The sequence below is a fragment of the Salvia hispanica genome, chromosome 3, assembly GCF_029641045.1.
Source record: "Salvia hispanica isolate PSC_SH4W2 chromosome 3, Shi_PSC_v1, whole genome shotgun sequence".
Classification (NCBI taxonomy): Eukaryota; Viridiplantae; Streptophyta; class Magnoliopsida; order Lamiales; family Lamiaceae; genus Salvia; species Salvia hispanica.
In genome coordinates, this window is record NC_142694.1 from 64,730,747 (window position 1) to 64,748,227 (window position 17,481).

The following is a 17,481-nucleotide window of genomic DNA, read 5'->3' on the forward strand; positions in this document are numbered from 1 at the left end:
CCGCCACATGGGCACGATTTTTCGAAATTTTTTGATTTTCGCCCAGTCAAGCCTCGACGCGAAAATTTTCAACGAACGTTTTTTTTTCAGTAATTCACTCACGTCCCTACCGACTCTACAAACTTATTTTACACTTTGTTGTAAATAAGTTTGAGGGGATGAAGTGGTGGACCATGAGTTTAGGTTTTTGTTTTTGGAATTTTCTTTTTGTTTTAAAGTTTTTGTTTTTGTTTTTCAAAACCCCGTAGGAGAACTTTGTGTTCTAAAAATGTTTTCTTGAATCCATGTCGTGAACTTAACATGAAGAACTTAGAAACACGCATGCTTAGGGACACACTTTAGACCGAGTTGCCAATGATAGTACATTCCATCAATGTTTAACTGTGGCTTAACGTTTTGATTTGATGGTTTGGTGAAAAGGTGCATAATTAGTGAATTGCTTGTTCGCCTTGAATCATACTTTATACCTTGTGAGAATTTGAGCCTTTATTTAATTCTTGTGTGATTTATATGCATTCATGTATATGTTTCTAGAACTCGCTCCTAGTCTTGTCTAAGTCTACATAGTGTTTAAGTTGATTTAGGAGCATGTTAGGCCATCTTTTCCAGCCTACTTTTATCCAAAAGTTTTGACCCTCTCAAATTTTGAAAATTTTTCCCTTTGGAGCCTATTCTTTAGAAGCCAACATAATGGGGACAATTCCTTGGGTTAGTTAGTTTTACTATCTTATTTTGTAAAGGAATTTGGAGAGATAAGGTGAAAGTATAAAAAGTAGTTTGCTAAATGTAAAGAAAGTATACGTTGTGAAATTGAGAAAAATTCCAAATGTGTGCTTGATATTAGAAAAGAAAGGAAAGGATGTGTAAGAAAGAAAGAAAAAGTGTGAAAGGTTGTGAAAAGAAAAGAAAATAAAAGGTTTGGAAAGTGAGTTGAAGGAGAAATTTAATAAGTTAAAAAGTGTCTTGGGTTTAGAAAAGTGGAGTCAATCTTACTCTACTTGGGATATTTTTATTTGAGTCACTTTTTAGCCAAATATTCTTCACCTACTAAAGAGCCTACTTTACAACCAAAGATAAAGACCTTTCGGACTTTTGATGCTTAATCACATCTAGTAGAGGAGGGATTAGACTTTGAGCAAGCTTATGGTAAACTTTGCATGATGCATGATTTGAGTGTTTATATACACATTACCTTTATACACTTTGAGAGTGAGAGAAGACTTCCCATATTTGGTAGTTTGCCACATGTGAGGGCTTGAATTCAAGGTGTTCCACAAGTAAGTAATGAAAGTGCACTAATAAGCCTTGCTTGATTTGATTGCGTTAATACATGCTTAATCTGTTCTTTCATCTTTTGAAGCAATTATGATGTCTAGTCCTTGTGCACTCCGTGTGCCTATTCTTGTGTCTTTATTGTTTTGTTCGAGGACAAACAAAAATGTAAGTTTGGGGGAGTTGATACGCTCGGATTTTGCACTATTTTAAGGTCATTATTTGGTCCATTTTTGATGTCAAAGTCACTCTACACGTCCATTATTTGCATATTTTGTCTATTTTGGTATTTTGACGTGTTTTGTGAGAAACGTGCATAATTGAGCCGAAAAAGGGAGCCAAAACGCAAAGTCTGGAAATCTGGAGTCAGACGGCGACCGCCGGCGCCCGGCGGGCAGATCAATGCAGCGGTCCACCTCGGAAAAATACGCTTGGAAGAGAAGTCTCGTCCGGCGACCGCCGGAAGTCGTGCGGCGGTCCGCCGTCGAGGGAACAGACTCTCTGGAGTCCAACGCGGCAGCCGCCAGCCAAGGTGCGGCAACCCGCCGGAGAAAGGCGGCGAATCCGTGATACCCTATATTTGCTCCAAGATTTACCATATTTTGGAGATCTTTTCCTTCTACAACAAGGATTGACTTTTCCCGGTAAATAAGACCTCAAGCTTCATCAAAAGAGAGAGCTTCTACTTACAAAATAATTCATAGAGAAGAAGACTTGTGCAAGGAGTTGAAGAAGGATTTCAAGAACATCAAGAGCGACAAGGATTCAACCTACGGGTTTTATTTGCTTTAGTTTTATGTTCAAATTGTCTTCCCTTCAATCTATGTGTTTAGCTTATTTCATCATGTGTAACTAAACTCATAGGATTCTAGGGATGTGTTAGTAACGACTTTGGTTATACAATTCCTTTTTCTAGTTAATATTTGTTTTGTTTTTACTTTGTTTATTCCCTAAGTAGTTCTGATGCTGCATGATTGAGTGACACAATCGTGTATGATTTAATATAGTTTGCTTCATAACTGTGACAGAGTTCTAGCGAGTTAGATTCACTTAGTAGACGCTACAGTTAGCTTCCCTAAAACAACACCGTTAATTGAGAGTGGGGACTTTTCAAGGGTCTTAGGATTGACAATCCTAATTTTGTAATCAACGTTTATATCGCATGAGCATAAGTTAGGTGACTCGTCCTTTCAAAGTATAAACTGTGCTAGGGTATTGTAGTTGGAATTTGTATAACCATAACTATGAACGCACATCCCTGGGATTCCCTTATCTCTATCGGTTATCTCCGTGTTTTATTTGCATTTAGTTGTTATATGCTTTTTATTGTTTCTAGTTTTCAAAAGTTTTTCAAAACCTACTTGCTTTTCCAGATAGTAATTGAGTCTTAGTAGAGGATATAGACACTTTGTGTTTGCCTTCCCCGTGTTCGATATCCGGTACTGACCTTTGGCTATACTATATATACTCTTTATACTTGCAGGTTCATTTAGTGCTGAAAAATAGTGCATCAGAGGTCTCGAACCTGTTTTCGCATCATCAATCTTGATGTCGTGTAGATTGCGCTGTCGTGCAGTCTCTTTGTTTGGGATATCTCCACATCCCCCACCACGACCGCCGCCACGAGCATCGCCACGTCTGCCGCCATGTCTACGTTCAACCATTGATAATCAACTGGATCGTGATACCAAATGATGCAGAAACATATGCAAATGATCGAACTGGTAGAAACATGAACTCAAAGATTTGAGAACTAAAAGTATAAAAACTCAATGTAAAATTAATATTCAAAAATCTGTTTTTTTAGTTCAACTGATGAGGCCTTTATATTGACAAAGAGAAATCTTAAATTTATGGAAAATAAAACTTAAAGGGAATAACTAAAAGGAAAATAAACATAAAAGAAAAACCTATTTGGTTGAAGGAAAAAACAATTACTCCTAATATTTTTCCATCTGCTAATTCTATAAACTAGGAAATAAATAAAACCTAAAATATAACTTGCTTAGCCTTGGCAAGTCTTGTCTTCCATAAGTGTATCACTAGGGTAGTGATAAAATGCAAACTCTACATATTATACAACCTCCAAACTATGATCTGTATCGTTAGGAAATGTCAACAAATGACAAAATTACAGCAACAAAATATGTCTACACATTGTCATCAACACAACATCAACCGTGACATTGTGTTGACATTTTCTATTGCTATTATTTTGTCATTTGTTGATACTTTCTAACAGTCTAGATCATAGTTTGAAAATTATACATTATTTAGAGTTTGTATTTGATTACATCCCTAACTTTATATAATTAAATAGTACTCCCTCTGTCCCATTAAAAATGCAACGTTTTCCTTTTTTGGTTGTCCCATTAAAAATGAAACGTTTCCTAAAATGGAAACAACTCTATCTCTACTTTTTCATCTCTCTTACTTTACTCTCTCTTCATTAACTCACAAAACAACACTACATAAAATCTCGTGCCGATTTCCAAATGTTGCATTTTAAGTGGGACGGAGGGAGTAGATAATAGACATAGAAATATGACTCATATTTTTCGTCCTTCTTTTCATAATTTATGCAGGAGTTATGTATCTTTTTTATTTATGACTTAAGCAATTTTAATAAGTTTAGTCAACACTAAATTCGAAACTAAAGTTTGGAAACAGTAAAATGATCCATTGTCAGAGTTCTAAAGATCTTCACATGCAAAAGGCACAAAATCTCTTCGATTGTTTAGATGAAATTAAAGAAAACTAATGAGGGACAGAAGGAGTATACTACATAAAGAAGTTAAAGATGATGAGAAAAGAAAGCGAGTGCGCCGATAAATGGGGCGTTGATATAAGTGGCGGGCTCAGATTGGTGATAATTATTCCGGTCATCTGCAAATTTGTCTTGACTGTCTGGGCCGCCAACGATTGCTCCGACAAGAATGTTTGGATTGGGCGACGGCGTGTTTAGATACTGGAATCCATCACCACAGCTGATCCGAGCAGGGTGTGCGTGGAGTGAGGGTAAGGAAGAGGCTCTGTGGTGCAGCCGCTGCGGATACCTCTCCCCGAACCCCACCATGTAGGACCTCTGGCCTGGATTATCTCCTAGTATGTAGTCCACCTGTTTCTTTGCCAACTCCACAACCTTGTCGGCGCTGACGCCGCACGTCCCCCCACCGCCACCGCTGCCGTGGTTCTTCACATATTTGGCATATGTCAACATGAGGAAGCTTGATGTGGTTACATATTGGAGATTGCTTTCACTTCCTTTGTACAAAAGCCCCCCTGGAGTGTACTGTGCCTGGAAATTAGGTGACCCTGGAACTAGGGAACATATATAATTGTCTGAATGTGATTTGTACACCTCTAAACCTTCAATATTTTTCTCCAAAAACCCCTGATTTATTATTATTAATATTAATATTATTAGCACAGACACAATCAAATACTATATGCAAAAAAGTGATTGTATACAACACCTGAGAGAGTAGTATTTTGGTCCCAGCTCTCTTGTCATCCCAACTAAAAGAATAAACATCATCATCAGCTCCAAGAACGTGGCCATTGGATTGAATGTAAGACAAATATGATTGGTTTGTTGAAGCTCTATGAAGCCACGATGCTCCCCACAACAGCTCATCCTGCATCCACATTTATATATATGTTCAATTTAATCCAAATATTACTTGTTGTACGTGATCAATGCTGAACCAATTTTAATTGCAGAATACAAAAAGAGATAGGTCAACATATGATTATTTTTACTTTGTTTTTAGTTCATTATAGAAAAATTACAGTCATTTTTATAATGTCCAGTTTACAGTCATTTTTATAACGTCCAGTTTGTCCTATATTCGAATTGTATATAATGAACTAAAAAACGAAGTAAAAATGATTCTCTTATACTACCTCTGTCCCTGAAAATTTGATACATATTACCATTTCGGTCCGTCCCTGAAAATTTGATACACTTCACTTTTACCATTTTTGGTAGTGGACCCCATATTCCACTAACTCATTTCTACTCACATTTAATTATAAAACTAATACTTTGAAAGTAGGACCCACTTCCCACCAACTTTTTCAACTCACTTTCCATTACATTTCTTAAAACCCGTGTCGGGTCAAAGTGTAGCAAATTTTGGGGGACGGAGGTAGTAACGGTTTACTCCCTCCCTTCCTGGCCTAAGCGAGGCGTTTCTATTTTGGTACAAGAATTTAGATAGTGGTGTTTAGTGAATTAAATTATTAGTTGTAAAGTAAGAAAGGGAAAGAGAGTAAATAAAGTAAGAAAGAAAAAGAAACAATAAAGTAAGAGAGAGGATAAAGTAGATGAGATGAGAAGATAAAGTAGGAGAGAGGAGTGAGTTGATTGTTGCCAAAAAAGGAAAAGTCTCACTTAGGCTATTGTTTTGGTTCTTTGTTATGCATTTAAGGGTGCATATTTTTCTTTTAAAGCGATGAAATTATTTCTTACATGGTATCCAGAGTAGGAGCAGTAAAATGGACACACCACTGATCCAAGAGAGTCACTATAAGCCCCCTTATACCTGTCTGCAAAATCAAATACCTCCATTGCTGTTTTGAGCAACTTATTTGAATAAGAAGAATCACAATCTTTGAAGACAATGGAAGCAGCTGCCAATGCAGCAGCTGTCTCTGCTGCTACATCTGATCCAGGGCTTTGAGCAGTCACTTTGTACACATTGCGGGCCGTGTCCATGTCCTCGGGTCGTTCCCAGCAACGGTGATCGTTGTTGGCCTCTCCCACCTGTTCCCATCAATACAACTCTTATATCCAAACACAAAGTAAGTAGTATACTACAAGACGAGGTGCGAGGGCGGGCTTACTTGCACGTACAAGGCCCCCGGGGTAGCTGTCGCTGCCTTGAGCAGATAATCCGCCCCCCAACGCACCGCCTCACGTGCATTTTCCACTTGACTCCCCATCGAACTACCGAACTCAATCACACTCCAACTCACTAGTGTTGTAGTAAAAGCCATCGGGAGGCCGAACTTGACGTTGTCCCCTGCATCATAGTATCCTCCAACTAGATCTACCTGAAAATGAATCAATTTTTTTTAGATAAAAATGAACTATTCCCTCCGTCCCCAATTATATGTCCCAGTTTCCATTTTCGTCTGTCCGTTATTAATTACTTCCATTTCACTTGTACTAATTTTGACAATTAACTCACGTTCCATTGACTCATTTTCCCTTACATTATATTATAAAACTAATAAATAAAAGTAGGACTCACGTACCACTGCTTTTCCAACTCACTTATTTTTACATTTCTTAAAACTCGTGTGTGGGACATATATTAGGGGACAGGACAGAGGGAGTAACTGCTATAACTAGATAGTATATGAGTATATGAAGTTTACGTGGTAACCGGAGCCATCGGAGAGGGCAGAGTCAGCCCTCCACGTGAGCCGCTGGTTGGTGGGTAATCTGCCAGAGCGCTGTCCCTCGAAGAAGAGGATGGATTTTTCAAGTGCATCGGCATAGTCTTGTGGAGTGAATGCATAGCAAGATAAGAGGGCAAAGCAGAGAATAGTTGAAAACAAGCATAGAATATGCTTAGTAGCTGATGAAAACATGATAATTCTAAAATGGATTCTACTTGTATAGAATGGAGCACACACTTTATATAGAATAGAATAAGGCAGTTAGAGAGTTGGTTAATTAGCAGTTGAGAGAGACAGAGGCGAATGGATTTGAGTCACGGGATCAACTGCGACAAATGTCACGTGATTTTCTATGGGGAAAGATACAAAATTTATCCCGAGGAGGTAAACCGTAAATGGAAAAACTACACAATCATTACAACACCTTGAATCTCATGTTGATTCACGAGTTTATATCATTTATAATGCAATAATATTTAATAATAACCAATAAATTGTTACTTTTGATTTACTACTTTTTGATGGAGTAATATAAGGAGAGATTTTAGGTGGAAAAGAAAAAAAAGAACGGAGGATGGGTGTGCGTGATTTTGGTAAATAGAAGGCGTAATTAAAGGGGAACGGTATTTTGGGAATTTGCTCATAAAGTCTCATTTTTTTGGTCACGGATGTTCGTCATCTATTATCGCCAAAGCCGCATCCAGATTTTGTTTGTTACTGGTACTAGTATAATTGAAAATTTGTCTCCTTCTATCACATTTATTTAGTGCTCCCTCCATTTAGTAGTGGGGCCGTTTCTTTTCGGTACGTGATTTAAAAAAATTGTGTTAAATGAGTTAATTAAAATTTGTGTTAAGTGGGTTAATTAAATGAAGAATAAAGTGGAAATAAAAAAAATAGAGAGATGAAAAGAGAATAAAGTAGTAGAGAGTAAAGTAAGTGAGAAGAAGCTTGTTGAATTTTACTAAAAAAGGAAATGACTTCACTACTATGGAACGGAGGGAGTACTACATTAAATTGATATTTGTGGTGGAGCAAACCATATTCCCATACCGAAGAATGAGTAAGAGTTGCAATCATATATATGAGCTACCTCAACTTCATTAGAGCATCCACAATAGCGGCTAGTCGATTCGCGTCGCTAGCCGGTCGGCTAGCCGAACTATTGGAATCGGCCAGCGCAAAATCGGCGAAGAAATCGGCGTGGGCTAGCCGATTTGATGGCGCTGGCCGATGCGCTAGCCGCCATTGTGGCGTGCCAATCGACCAGGGCTATTTTTAAAAAAAAAATTTAATTTTTGAAAAACTATATAAACGCGATTTTAGTTTCATTTTGTCCGGTTGCATTTTTTTTTTAAATAGGCACACAGATGACGGGCTAGGCCCAATACAAAATTAAGACCTAAAACAGAAACATGTCATAGCGTCGCAGGGGCCTCTCCGCGAGACCCCCGTTCGGCTAGCGGCAAACTAGTGAGGAGTAGAGTGGGCAGGTGGCTCGTGTGTGGAAGCCCGGATTTTTTTTTATTATGTACTCCCTCCATCCCGGCTAAGATGACACATTGCTTAGCCGGCACGGGATTTTAGGAATTATTGGTTAAAGTGTTTAATTGGAGAGAGAGAAGGTGGGTGTAAGTATAAAAGTAAAGAGATAAAGAAAGATGGATATTTTAATAAGAGTGGGAAAAAGTGGTTGAATGTATTAATTCGAGAGGGAAAGTTACCAAAAAAGGAAATGTGTCATCTTAGTTGGGACAAACTAAAAAGGAAAACGTGTCATCTTAAGCGGGACGGAGGGAGTAATGTTTTTTATTTTTAGTTAATGTACTTTTTTTATTTAAATAAAATTAACGAATTTTTCCCGTATATGTGTCGTAAATTTAATTCCGTAATTTAATTGTAAATTTTATTCCGTAAATGTAGCTGTTTTTGTATTATTTTTATTGCAGTTGGCCTATGACTAACCTATTTGAGTAAAATGCTGATGTGACAGATGGATTTTTAGTACTGATGACGTGGCAGAGAGAGAGAGTGGCTGGCCTATGGCTGACCTATTCTTATTGTGGATGCTCTTAGTATGAGGCATTCTGAAGAGTCTCCCAAGAGCAAAACCGTGAATGTTTTGCCCAAAGCGGATAATATTATACTAATGTGGAATTCGGATGTACACCATCGAACCCAATCATACTTCAGGTGTGTACCGCCGAACCCTATCATACTAATGTGGAGACGAGATAGAGCTTTGATCTTTATAATATGAATATCGTGAATATTTATATTTAATAAAATTCAATACTCCATCCATCCCATAGGAAGGTCATTTATGGTTGTCATGAGTTTTAATGTATAATTGATGAAATTTTAAAAGATAGTGGAGCCCATAAATAATGAAATAAAAGAGTAGGAAAAAGAAATAGTCGATATGGACTATTTGTATGAGACAAGTGAAAAAAAAAAAACAATGCCTATTTCTATAGAATGGAGGGAGTATATCCAAAAGAACAACATACTTTTTTGGTCACGACGTAAAACTGACTCAACATGCCAATTAATATCAACCCGTGCTCGCAAGAGTGAAGAATTTGCTGGTACGTACATGTGTGCTTGCAAGTTGCAACCGTCCAATTTAACGATCAGACACACTCGCAAACAATCATCACACCAAAGCTTAAGAAGCGCCTAAAGCACTTTGCATTATTTGCTAGCACACGATGCATTGCTCTCTACAAAGTGGAGATTGGCAAGGACATTTATGTTTTGGTGCGCGTACAAACTATATTTCACTTTCATTCATCACCTCAAGAACGTGATCTTGAGGTACCCTTGTCGTGTAAACATTGATCATCTTACCTTTAATAGAAATACACGGGTTTCATCCTAAAACCAATTGGTGATAGTAGAGGTCCATGAGACTTATATAATAGATAAAGCTCTTTGTGTACACCGATGTGGGATATTGTTACATTTATTTTATGTTTCAATTGCCAATAACCTCTTTCTAGCTTAATAAATACTCCCTCCATTCCTTCATAGTTGAGTCATTTTTCCGTTTCGAAAAGTTCCCTCAAAGTTGAGTCTTCCATATATAGTACTTCATCCGTCCTTGAAAATTTGTCACATATTTCCTTTTTTGTCCGTCCCTAAAAATTTGTCACCTTTTACTTTTACCATTTTGAGTAGTGGACCCTACATTCCACTAACTCTTTTACACTCACATTTTATTATAAAACTAATATATAAAAGTAGGACCCACATGCCACCAACTTTTTCAACTCACTTTCTATTACTCCATCTGTCCCTTAAAATTTGGCAACATTTGGCCCGGCAAGGGTTTTAAGAAATGTAATAGAAAGTGGGTTGAAAAAGTTGGTGACATGTGGGTCATATTTTTATATATTAGTTTTAAAATAAAATGTGAGTGAGAATGAATTAGTGGAATGTAGGGTCCACTACCAAATATGGTAAAAGTGAAAGGTGACACATTTTTAGGGACGGACGAAAAAGGAAACATGTGACAAATTTTCAGGGACGGAGGGAGTACATTTCTTAAAACCCGTACAGGGTCAAATTGTGACGAATTATAAGGGACGGAGGGAGTAACTTTTTTTTTTTCTTTCTTATTTTTCTCTCTCTTACTTTATTCTCTCTATTTTATTCACTTTCTACTTTATTCTCTCAACTTTTTTTCTTTCTCTTACTATTTTTATCTATTTATTTAACAAATTCAACGTACGTTAAACACCATGCCAAAACGGAGGGAGTAACTTTCTTTCCCGAGTTTATAGATATGTCCAACCCAAGGACAATTATATTGGTTCCGCGAACATGCTAATGAACTTGTGTTTGACGGATTCCGTCTTAAATAAAAGACTTTTACATGATCAAGTTTCAGTGTAAATTATGGAATTAAATTGGTGACAAGGAGCATTAATATTGGCTATAAGTAGTCCTCAATCTGACTAATAGCAATCAATGTGCGAGAATTAATTATATTCCAACTATTTGATGACAAAGGAAAAACGATGAAGAAAATGAATGAAATATCGGAACACATGATCATTAATTTTATGTATATATGTATGCGTTTTATTTATAAATATTATAGTTAATAAAACGCCCCACCACCACGCTACACATCTCCAAAACCAAATATCAACTACAACATGAAAATGATGACAACAAATCAGAAATGCAAATGAAATAGATTATTCTGATTTACATCAAACAATCATTCTTGTTTTACCCTTTTGTTTTCTTCTTCCAAGTATATGTATGAAACACAAACACAGAAATTAATTAATGTATAGATATCAATGAAATTTGATAGTATTTGGAGTGTCGCATCTCTTCCGCACCTCTCCCTTATCCCCAGTCTTGATATCCAGCATTCCCACCTTCTCCATCCCCTTGGCGAAGTCCTGGAAGAATTTGGTCTGATCCTTAGCGTAGGTGTCGACGAAAGGCTTGGTCCGTGGATCCAACGCCAAGATCTGATCACTAGCGAGCAGGCCCAGGCCGTTCTGGAGGTTGACAAAGTAGGTGTTGTCGAACTTCCCTGGCGACATTGGGTCGTTGAAGGCCGCCATGGTGGGATCCGTCTTGTAGTTGACGCAGAGCTTGCGGAGGCCGTCCACGTAGTCGGGGTTCATGGTGGGGTCGTGGTCCTCCGTGGCGCTGAAGTTGAAGATGCGGTTGGCGAACTCGGAGCAGTGGGAGAAGCCGACGGTGTGGGCCCCGGAGAGCGCGACCATCTCCTGTACGGAGAAGCCTTTCACGGAGAACATGTCGATGATTTTGGTGAGGGACATGTTTGGGGTGGCGATGTGGCCCTCGATTTTGGAGGCGTGGGGCTCGGGGCTGTCGAGGCGGCCGAGGGGGACCGGGTAGAAGGGTCCCCCTACCATGGTGATGAGGTCGCGGGTGGCCTCGGCCAGGACGTCCGAGCAGGAGACGATGCCCGGGCACTCCAGCTCCAGGCGGAGCTTGGCGCGGATCACCACGTCGAATGCGTCTCCAGGGAGGGAGTGGTTGATTTCATGGTCTCGCTCCGAGGCGGGGGAGCTGTGGCTGGAGCCGAGGAGGAGGGAGGCGTCGCAGCCGCCGACGACGCAGTCGTGGAAGAAGAGGCGGAGGGCGCCGGCTGCGGTTGTGGGGACGGCGAGCTGCTTGTCGGTGATCACCTCTTGGACGATCTTGGCGAAGTTGGGGCAGCTCTTTTTGTAGTAATCGGTTTTCAGCTTTGGTTGCTTTTCCGATTGCACCGTGCCCGTGCTCGTGCTCAGGAGGAGGACAAGAAGAAGAAGAAGAGGAAGAGGAAGGAGTGACGACGACATTGTTTATTGGTTTGGTGGTGGAGGACGAGGCTAGACGCACCTCCCTTTGCTTTTAAGCATCCATTTACTTACTATTTTCAGTTACTGGCTTTGCGATTTTCACTCACTCCTATTTTCAATTACTTCCTTCCCTCATCTGTGTGGACGATAACTCCTCCCTGCTTTTCGAAATTGAAAAAAAAAAAAAAACTCTTCTTTTCATTATATATATACTCCCTCGTCCCAATAAATATGAAACATTTGGTTTCTGGCACAAAATTTTATGCTTGTTTTGTGAGTTAATAAAGAGAGAGTAAAGTAAGAGAGAGGGAAAAGTAGATAGAGTGATGTTTCCATTTTAGAAAATGTTTCATTTTTAGTGGGACAACCCAAAAAGGAAAACGTTGCATTTCTAATGAGACGGATGGAGTATTACTTTTCTCTGATTTTTAAAAAATATACTCGTATCAGTTTTTATAAGTATTAATATATCTGACCTGCATTTTCTAAGGATAGAAAACACGGTTGATCGTAGTTGGGGAGGATTAAAGTTTATGAATAAACACTCTATTTTAAAAATAATCGGCTAAGGGCATCTCCAATCATACTCCATAACCCATCTTTGCACTTGAAATGGGCATGTAACTTGTGTGGAGATTTGTAGAGAAAACAATTTGATAAATAACAACAATACACGCAGTCATGGAAAGAACAGATGTGAGGATCAATTACCTTAGTCGAGACTTTGATTTCGGGTGGAAAGGGAATCGAATTCGACAGCTTTTCTTCTTCATGCGTGAGTGAGGCGGCTGGACATTAGGTAATAGCAGTGTTGTTGAGGGAGTATTTTAAATTGTTAATTCAACAAAAATTCTAAATAATTCGACAAAAGTAATAATTCTGGATAATTAAAAGTTATTTTAAATCCATGCTATCCATTCACTAACAAATTTTGTTGAATTACTATTACTAAATGAATACTACCATTTAATAGCAACAATTGACTAAAATCATTTTAATTGCACTAATATGTACTTAATATATAAATTATCATAAACTTAAAAAATGATAATAAATAAATATATTTTTATTACATTAACACAAACTTTATTTGGTTCAATCAAAATTTTAAAAATATATAAAAATGTAATAATTTCATAAAATAATCACGGTATATCGAGAAATAGTGCAATTTCTTAAAAAAAATAATTACTACATGTATAAAATTAATTCTATTTTCAACAAAAGAAGAATAACAAATACCTTCATCTTTATTCAAAGCCGACATATTTAAAGTACTCTCGTTCATATTAAGTGCATTCTGTTCATTATTAACAAAATAATTTCAGAACTCTCAACGGAACCACCAACAACACCTACGCAACAAAAATAGTGATTATTATGATCTTAGTAATAAAAAATAAATACTAACAAATATTTTATAAAAATTACAAAATTTTTGGAAAAAAAAATTAGAAAAAAAAGAATAAAGTTAATCTTATTAAAATTAAACACTAAATTTCTATGGCTCCTGTACAGATGACATTAATGCATAGGCTCCTGTTGGCTCCTGCATTTAGCAAAAGAATGCACAAGAGTTGGTTTGGCCAGTGGCAATGTGCCTTTTTTTAATTTCTCTATTTTCGTTTTATACTTTGGTTTCTAATTATTGGACTTCCATTTGATTGGATTTGGGTAATTAATTGAGTATTTAATTTTTTGATTTTTTTTTGGTTGGGATTGAGGAAACTAAGATGTGACTATAGAATGTTAGAGTGCTTCAAAAATTGATCATTTAACGATCTTAATTCTTGGTGTTGTAGGATGTGCAACTCTATTTTGTTTATTTATGTAACTCTTATAATTGAAAGGGAAAAAAGTGGAAAAAGCACAAGATTTGTGGCTTCAAGAATAATCTTTCACAAAGGTAAAGATTTTTTTCTTAACCATAGATTCGAACTCAGTAAGTAAAGCATGTGTAAATAGACAAAAATCAACTCAAAAAATGGAATATGTTAATATCTATTTGAAACTAACAAAATTTCAGGAACATCTATTTTTGGAGACCAGATTTATAAATATAAGTTCATATCTATGAGACAACAAATTTGGTAAACTATTTCATTCTCGTTTTCATTAAGAATCAAGAAGAGAGATAAACATTCAACAATTCAAGTACTTTGCAAAGGGAAACAAAAAGAACTAACCACAAGACTTCATAATATAATCAGATAAGTCAAATAGATTGATTGACCTCTAATAATATAAAGTGGAATATATAATTAGTCTAAAATTGGGTATTTTAGGAGACATCTGAATTTAAGCGAGTAGATAGGAATTTACAGCTATAAACCAAGATATAATGGTATACAAACTGAAAATTGTCATTAATTTTAGTACTAAATTGATTTTCGTAATGCCTTACATAATTACAAACAATTATGATGACAACAACAATATTTAAATTGACATGTCTCAAGTTAAAAAGCTTAGTATCATTTCTTTTATTTGGTCTGCAATATAATAAAGGTGATATGTTGTGAAATATTATAACCAAAGTAGTGGCTTCACTCTTGCTGGAAAAAGGATTACACTTATAAAGGTGGAAAACTTGTACATCTTCAGTCACATATGCAACAATACTTTCAATATATTATATATATCACTGTAATTTGTGGATGACATATTTCTTTTGAGTTCTTTGCTGACTTAGCATCAAATTGAGTTGATAGTGAATTTCAAGTTGAGTTATAGTGGATTTCAAGTTGAGTTCAAGTTGAGTTCTTTGCTGACAGAAACACTAACAAATATTTACTATATATTATAAATACAAAGAAAAATGCACAATTCTCAAATACAGGAGCCATACTACATTGAACATAAGACTGATGTAATTTTTTCTTATTTAATATTTATTTTAAATAAGATTAACTTTATTCTTATTGCTTAAATATTGCTTAAATAATACAGATGCACATTTCTCAAGTACAGGAGCCCTACAAATGACATGAATACATTTAGAAATCATGATCTTACGATGTACATCATTTGTGAAATAAATTATTTAAGTATGTGACAATTCTTGCATATAAAGATATTCAATTGATTTACATTATTCTTGATTTTACTTTACTATTTATCCAAGCTCCGACCCAAACCGAGGAAAGTGGACACTATTTTGTGGATGGACTAAAATGACAAAAGTTGACAACATTTGGTGGACGTTGGGAGTAGTATTGTTACACTCCCTCCAGTGATTTTAAGAAATTGTTTGACATTATGAATAAAATTGGGGAAATGAGTTAGTGGAAAGTGAACTCCACTTTTATATATTGATTTGATAATAGAATGTGATTCCCCTATGTATTCATATCATGCGGTGAAAAAAATTGCTTAAGTTTGAGACATTTCTTGCACAAAAAGATATTTGATTGATTTACATTATTCTTGCTTTTACATTACTATTTATCTAGGCTCCGCCCCTAACTAGACAAAGTGGACAATATTTTATGGACGGACCAAAATGACAAAAGTGGACAACATTTGGTGGACGGGGGGAGCATACAAAGACAATAACTAGATGACAAAATAACAACAAAGGCAATAACTAGATGACAAAAATGAATAAAGATATAGAATTAAAATAACATATTATGTCACTCATGAGTTCTAATTGTATCATCACGATAGTCCAACATCAAGTGCACATTCTCAGATAACTTGGTGACAACAACATCAGCTGACACTATGTCTTGTAACATAATCCCATCTTTTTCAGCTGTTGAAGTCTTACTATCAACAAAAAAGCTAACCAAATGTATTCCATGATGTAAAGAACACATACCTTGCTTAAGTTGAGCCTCCGACTGCTGCAAGGTTCCCATGAGCTTATCACACAGTGTATATGTTGATGAGGCCTTTGATTCAAGCATATTCAAGAGCTTCTCATCATCTTTATGGATATCTTGAAGCTTTATATAGTTAGTGTAAGTATCATGTGATTGGGTTTCCAGTGACTCCTTTTGCCCCATCAATATCTCGATTTCAGAATTCTGCATTTTAGAATAAAGAGTCAACTTAGTCTTAGATTATATCAAAACTAGTATTACTCCCGTGCTATGCATGGATCAAAATAATTTCAAAATATTGTTTATTTAGATTATAAATTAATTAAATAAAATTAGAGAGAGTATCATTATATGAAAATAGTAAACAAAAATGTATCATATATAATAAATATAGGTCAATAATATATAGTACTGTGAAATAATTAATCACATATACAATATTTTATTGTTAAATGATACTCCCTTCGTCCCACAAGAATATGCACTTTCCAACTTTCCAATTTAAGAAACTCTTTTCACTTTAATGAGGTTAGACTCACTCTCCAACAATAGTTTAATTACTTTTTCTCTCTACCTCTCTCTTACTTTATCAATTTTGCATTAAAACTCGTGTCGAACCCAAAGTGCATATTTTTTGGGGACGGAAGGAGTATGAGATAACCCCTAAATATAGTGACCCTATACACTAAAAACCCAAACCTTGAAACCTAAATCCTAAACCCTTAACTTCAAAAATATACCCATCATGACCAACAAATGAGCAAAAAATATCAATAAAATGCTCCATCTGTCCTAGTTCAATTTTACTTTGTTGATCACTTATTCTATTTTGGGGATTTTAGATCTGTATTCGATATCTTACACTGGGTCGGCCTACTTGATAATCCTTACTGATAGTGAAGGTTTTTTTACCTGAATCTTGCCGGTAAATCTGTTTATATGCTCATATCAAGAAAGTGTTTTACAATAGGGCTATGTGAACGGTAAACAAAAAAAAAATCTTGCTTGCATTCATCCAAGCATCTATTCACCCAATGGTATTATTTATTGGAGCCAAAGTAGTGTTTTGTTGAAGCTAGACTTGTTAAAAAAAAATTTAAATATAAACTAACATCAGTCAAACAAAGAATGATCCTCCAAATAGGATTTAAAACGGATAGTTTCATTTCACCTTCATCTCAAAAACACATACACACCTCACTTTGATGGCCGACGCAGTATTGTTAGGCTGCTCATTAAGGAATGCGAATTCCATATTGAAAATATTTTTTCTTGTTGGAGAAAAATCCAATAATTTAATAGAAGCTAATGAAGTTGTGAATAAGAAAATAGCAAAAACATATTTATAGGCAAAAATATAAAGAAAGTATTCGTGTAATCACGTAGTGTAATAAATGATGCAAGTTTTTGTGTAATATTGGCGTATATATATTGCAATTTGGGCATGTCATAATTATTGCTACATTAATTCTAATTGACCATAACCGACAAACACTTTTAAAAATTCTGAGGAAGACGAAGGAAATTTCTAATGACGGCTGCATAGGAATAAATTCTCATCATAAATTCCTATCACCATATAGAACAGTCCAATTATATATATGATCATGATTGTAACCAATTAATCAATTTAATAAAAA

General features: G+C 36.1%; 2 protein-coding genes across 4 annotated transcripts; both read right to left on the bottom strand.

The window, feature by feature from the left end:
* Nucleotides 1–3,931: 3,931 nt before the first annotated feature.
* LOC125211794 (endoglucanase 1-like) lies at nucleotides 3,932–6,913 on the bottom strand. 3 transcript variants are annotated; one of them, XM_089069276.1, is made up of 5 exons: nucleotides 6,658–6,913; nucleotides 6,121–6,330; nucleotides 5,840–6,040; nucleotides 4,749–4,910; nucleotides 3,932–4,666 (listed from the first exon to the last, which is right to left on the bottom strand). In XM_089069276.1, exons 1-5 carry the CDS (start codon nucleotides 6,871–6,873, stop codon nucleotides 4,067–4,069), a joined length of 1,389 nt encoding a protein of 462 aa, XP_088925402.1. In that variant the 5' UTR covers nucleotides 6,874–6,913; the 3' UTR covers nucleotides 3,932–4,066. The 3 variants fall into 3 exon arrangements, with proteins under 3 accessions (XP_088925402.1, XP_088925403.1, XP_047967685.1); XM_089069277.1 differs by having other exon boundaries at nucleotides 3,932–4,564; nucleotides 5,747–6,040; XM_048111728.2 differs by having other exon boundaries at nucleotides 5,747–6,040; nucleotides 6,658–6,911.
* Nucleotides 6,914–10,851: 3,938 nt separating this feature from the next.
* Nucleotides 10,852–12,051, bottom strand: LOC125211795 (peroxidase 41-like). The gene has a single exon (XM_048111729.2). The coding sequence runs from the start codon at nucleotides 12,012–12,014 to the stop codon at nucleotides 10,992–10,994; it is 1,023 nt and encodes a 340-aa protein (XP_047967686.1). The 5' UTR covers nucleotides 12,015–12,051; the 3' UTR covers nucleotides 10,852–10,991.
* Nucleotides 12,052–17,481: the final 5,430 nt, after the last annotated feature.

What these genes read in the sequence shown, in the direction of transcription:
- LOC125211795 (XM_048111729.2), bottom strand. Translation starts at nt 12,014, where the DNA reads ATGTCGTCGTCACTCCTTCCTCTTCCTCTTCTTCTTCTTCTTGTCCTC.
- LOC125211794 (XM_048111728.2), bottom strand. Translation starts at nt 6,873, where the DNA reads ATGTTTTCATCAGCTACTAAGCATATTCTATGCTTGTTTTCAACTATT. An exon ending in CCGATGGCTCCGGTTACCAC is followed by an intron (nt 6,331 to 6,657) that starts GTAAACTTCATA and finishes ATTCATTTTCAG; the next exon opens with GTAGATCTAGTTGGAGGATA. An exon ending in GCTCCTACTCTGGATACCAT is followed by an intron (nt 4,911 to 5,746) that starts GTAAGAAATAAT and finishes ATGTGGATGCAG; the next exon opens with GATGAGCTGTTGTGGGGAGC.